General features: G+C 34.8%; 1 protein-coding gene across 1 annotated transcript; it reads right to left on the bottom strand.

Moving 5' to 3' along the window:
* Window positions 1-2,958: 2,958 nt before the first annotated feature.
* Window positions 2,959-4,379, bottom strand: LOC140551335 (free fatty acid receptor 3-like). Its single transcript, XM_072674740.1, has one exon. The coding sequence runs from the start codon at window positions 4,377-4,379 to the stop codon at window positions 3,444-3,446; it is 936 nt and encodes a 311-aa protein (XP_072530841.1). The 3' UTR covers window positions 2,959-3,443.
* Between the last annotated feature and the right edge of the window lie 236 nt (window positions 4,380-4,615).

A 4,615-nucleotide genomic window follows, 5' to 3' on the forward strand; every position in this document is an offset into this window, starting at 1 on the left:
TGCTACTACTACTTATAATAATGATAATAATAATAACAATAATAATAATAATATCATATTTTAGTTTTAAGGTCAAATCAGATGACCTTGAGATAATCAGTAGTGACACATGAAAGAGATACGCAGTAACATGTCTTCAAACGCAGACTGAGAGTTTCTGTAGACCCACCTCGTCCGAAGTGTAGTGTCTTACGTGAGGTGTATTAAGATCTCCATGTTGACATTTGTGTTTAGCAGTGTCTAGGCTTAAGAGTTATGTTTAGATCCTAGCCGATACAAACTAGCTAAGGGTATTTTCTGAGTAAACGGTGTAGCACTTTTGTGAGTCGCTCTGGATAAGAGCGTCTGCTAAATGCTTTAAATGTAGATGTGAATGTAAATGTCTAGTGTGTAAAGGGAACAGTTAAATGGAATTTCAAATGAATCCTAACAGTTTGCATGAATGTGTTTATATGTACACACAAACTAAGCAATTGTTCAAAGCAACATTGGCTAAATAATGTATTTATTTGTAGTGTTATTATGGTTGTGAATATTTTGGATAGTGAAAAAAGTCATTAAAAGTCAATGGCATTCTTTGATCAAATGTTAATGATTTAACAGATAACACGTTTACAACAATTGTCACCTTTTGTCAAATAATGAGGGAAATTAATAATAAAATCAATTATGATCTACAACCCTTCTTCGGGTTGTCAAACATATCATTCCAATAATGTAATTTTTTGGCAAAGTATTTTTTCAAAAGGTGACTGGTGTGTTTAAGATTTATTTTGCTGACTTCTGCACATTTGTATCTAAAAAACTTTCGTCAATGAACCTGGTAAGACAAACAGCCCCAGACTTTGATGATTCTGCCTCTGCCTTCTGCTTTACACTATCCTTACTCCAACATGTTTTGCTAAACATGTTATGAAGTAGGTGATGCTAACATACTCTTTTCTTTATATTTTTAGTCTGATCCAGTCCTGATACCATCTCTGGGTACGAACAAGCAGTTTTCTATTGGTAATGACGTGTTGTGACAAAAAGGTTTTATTTCATGGATGGCTATAAAATTAAAGATAATAATGGTGGGTGTTGACTGTAATACATTATTTAAAAATGTACAAAAATCAGATAGATAAAAAACATTAAAAATACATCTTGTGTCTTTTTCAGCTATTGTTCAACTGAACGTTGTGCTTTTTAAATAACTTTTTATCATTTTATTGGAGCAGAGACGCAGTCAGACCATAATCTCTATTCTGTGGTTCTTGTACTGAGAGCTGTATACCAGCACTCTCGTTTGCCCTTTAGTAAGCCGTTTCAAGAAATAGAGATGTAAACTGAATGGATACTTTCGGGTTATTGCTTTCAGTTCTGTCACCAGTTGCAAAACCTGGTGGTTTGTCAAGAATGTTATGATCTTAGTGTTATTGCTGGTGTCTATCTTAGAAATTGACGTTCGAGTGCCGGTACCGAACTGAAATTCCTAATAAAACTTCAGTAAAGGGTTGAACTCTACAGAAAATGTGTTATTCTGTTTTTGCAGAACAGGATATATATATATAAGCCTTGAAATTCAGAATATATATATATAAATTTATAATTTTCAGTGAAAATCCATGAACATCACATATAAATGTGAAGATTTCATTCCCTTAATGAACAAGTTTGCTTCTAGATAAATTGGCTTAAGCCAGACAATTTTGGGGAACAAATATTAATAATAATATAGTTGAGACGAGACTTGAGCAAACAGACAATGCAGATTTCTTGATGACACCTTTTCAGAAATTAACAAAACTTTTCCCAGTATCTTAAATTCAATATATCTGTACTTGAGGGCCTCATCCTATAAAAAGCACAGATAAAACACATATGTGTATGCATACAATCAGAAGACCTTAAAGTCAACATAATACTGCTACTACTAAAATTTACTAGTAGAAATTGACGTTCGAGTGCCAGTACCGAACTGAAATTCCTAATAACCTTAGTAGAAAGGTTGAACTCTACAGAAAATGTGTTATTCTGTTTTTGCGGAACAGGAAGTATATATATATATATATATATATATATATATATATATATATATATATACATTTAAAAAGACTTAATTGATGGTTTTCAAGGTGCCAGAACAGTAAATGAACAGCCAATAATAGGCTACACATATTGAATGAGACGGTTTGAGATGCAGGTTCTTTATTTATTTGTAGGAACTGGCCTAAGAAGAAAGGTTGGTTTTCAATAACACACTATGGGAGCTGGGGAATGGAAAGATGAGGTATTGCTGCCAAATATTTTCGCTGGAACAACCAAGGCTGTGATATCCTGATGGGACTGTTATGTATTAAATTGCTGTCAATGGCTGAGCTATTAGCTCTGAACACAGATACAGATGTTTGCATTATATTGTAATTACATGTCATACACTATCAATAACTTGAATAATAAGTAATATCAGTTAATTTTTGGATACCTTAATACCTATCAAAATAACCTACAGAAGCTACAAAGGCAACTGTTACATTGACGAAGGGTGGTGCAAACTATTATATGTATCTGTATCTGTTTAGTGCTCCAGATATATGTCTTTACTCAGAATTAAAGGTGAAGTGGGTGTGGCATAAACATTATGTTTACATTTGTCAGTTCCTTTATGTTTAGCTGAATTTCGTTATGCATGTATTTGTTAAGAGTGAGCAATGTTCAGGTTAACACTCAATTCTTTATTTAGTAAGTATTTACTTACTTTTTTTTATTGGAGACCCCCAAGAGAGAGCAAAATCAGGTCATGTCTGAAGTAAAGTATGGTTTAAACAGTTTCCAGTTGTTTCCTACCAATCAAAAAGCTGTGACCAATGATGTAAAATAACAACAACAACAACAACAACAACAACAATAATAATAATAATACAATTTTAAAAATAATATTCCATGTGCTATTTTTATATTTATCCTATTTTCTGTATTTGTATCTGTTTGAGCCACATTAGCTGTTTATTTCTAATAAAATAATAAACACATATAATTCACAAATACTTTATCACAAGTCCAGATTTCAAAGGTGTGTAACTAAACAGTAGGAAAAGTGAATATTGTCGCTGTCCAATAAAAAACATGTATCTAAAAAGTGGTGAGTTTACAGGAGAAGGTAAAAATGTTTTAAACTTTGCGTTGAAGTCAATTTAAAATAAGAGTTTATTATATAAGTTATTAAAAACATTTCTATTGGTCCATTCCTCCAGAAGTATTTCCACAATGTACAGAAGAGCTACAGGGTTCAAACAATAAAGAAAACTAAAATTTTTTTTTACTAGACAGCAGTAATATACACTCATGTATTTCTTTCTTTTTTTGTTTATAAGCATGGCATAATATGAACTGTGCAAATGAACTTTGCTTCCATTCCTATGAAAAGTTATTTCGTTGATTAAATTCATATCATTTCCAGGTCATTTTGTGCTGTGTTCAGAAGACACTGAAGTGCAATGTTTCCCAAAGACCCCTCTTAGACCCCTTTTAATAATCTTCCTCACTTCCCAGGAAGTACAATAAAATATGACTGGGTCCAGACTAGCGTTTAATGTACTCAGCATGACTGCCTTCATGCGCCATGGAGGGTTTTCTCGCTTGATGTAACCCACCACATGGGAGAGGTTGTAGGGCGCAAAGCAGACACAAAACACCACTAGTGTCCCCAAAGCCAGTCCGATGGCCCTCAGCTTGCGCCGACGTCCGATATGAGGCAGCTTGGACAGGATGCGTATGAAGTTGATGTAGCAGAAGCAGCAGATGATGAAAGGGATGCAGAAGAACACCAGTACAATATTTAGACGCACAGGAAGTAGGTTTTTGAGCTGCTCTTTAGTGAAGTTAGAGTAGCATCTTTGACCTGTGGGAGGTGGGAGCTCCTCAGAGGCATTTTCTTTTTGACTGGAGTTGTATCCAGCCCAGTAAGCAACAGATGCATTTGCAACCACCAACACCCAAAAAGAGACACTAATCGCGAGAGAATATATGATTCGTCTCCGTCCTTTATAAAGCACTGGGAACGATACACAGAAAAAACGCTCAGCACTAACTGCAGTCAAAAACAAAATGCTGGAATAGATGGGGAGAAAGAACAAGAAGATATTTAGTCGGCACAGGATGTAGGGCATGTTCCATATCATGCTGTCAGCAGCCTCCTTCATTTTCACCGGCAGGAAAGATAGGAAGATGAGGTCCGAAATGGTAAGATTCAGCAAGAAGATGTCTATAGGAGCAGGTTTACTGCGGAGTTTGCGTACAAAGGTAAAGAACGCCAGTAAATTGGCAGGAAAACCAATAAGAAATGTAACAATGTATGTAGACAGAAACAATAGATGTCCATCTTGTCCGTCCTCCATTATGTTCTTCTGTGTGGGATGGTGATCAAGCAGTTAAGGCTCTGCAGGCTGCAAAAGAAAAATATTGATATGTGATAATGTATATCTGTCTGGTATTACTGTAAATTACATCTAAAAGGCTTAAGAAAAAACACTAAATGTGGATATCCACCCTCTGTACCGGAAAATAACTAAACTAATGAAACTAGTGGCTAAGGCAGAGTGAATGAGTAACATTTTAGGCTGGTTACTGTGAG

Source organism: Salminus brasiliensis, chromosome 3 (genome assembly GCF_030463535.1).
Source record: "Salminus brasiliensis chromosome 3, fSalBra1.hap2, whole genome shotgun sequence".
In the NCBI taxonomy this organism is placed as follows: Eukaryota; Metazoa; Chordata; class Actinopteri; order Characiformes; family Bryconidae; genus Salminus; species Salminus brasiliensis.

Bases quoted from the DNA above. Each gene is read 5' to 3' on its own strand.
- LOC140551335 (XM_072674740.1), bottom strand. From the start codon at position 4,379: ATGGAGGACGGACAAGATGGACATCTATTGTTTCTGTCTACATACATT.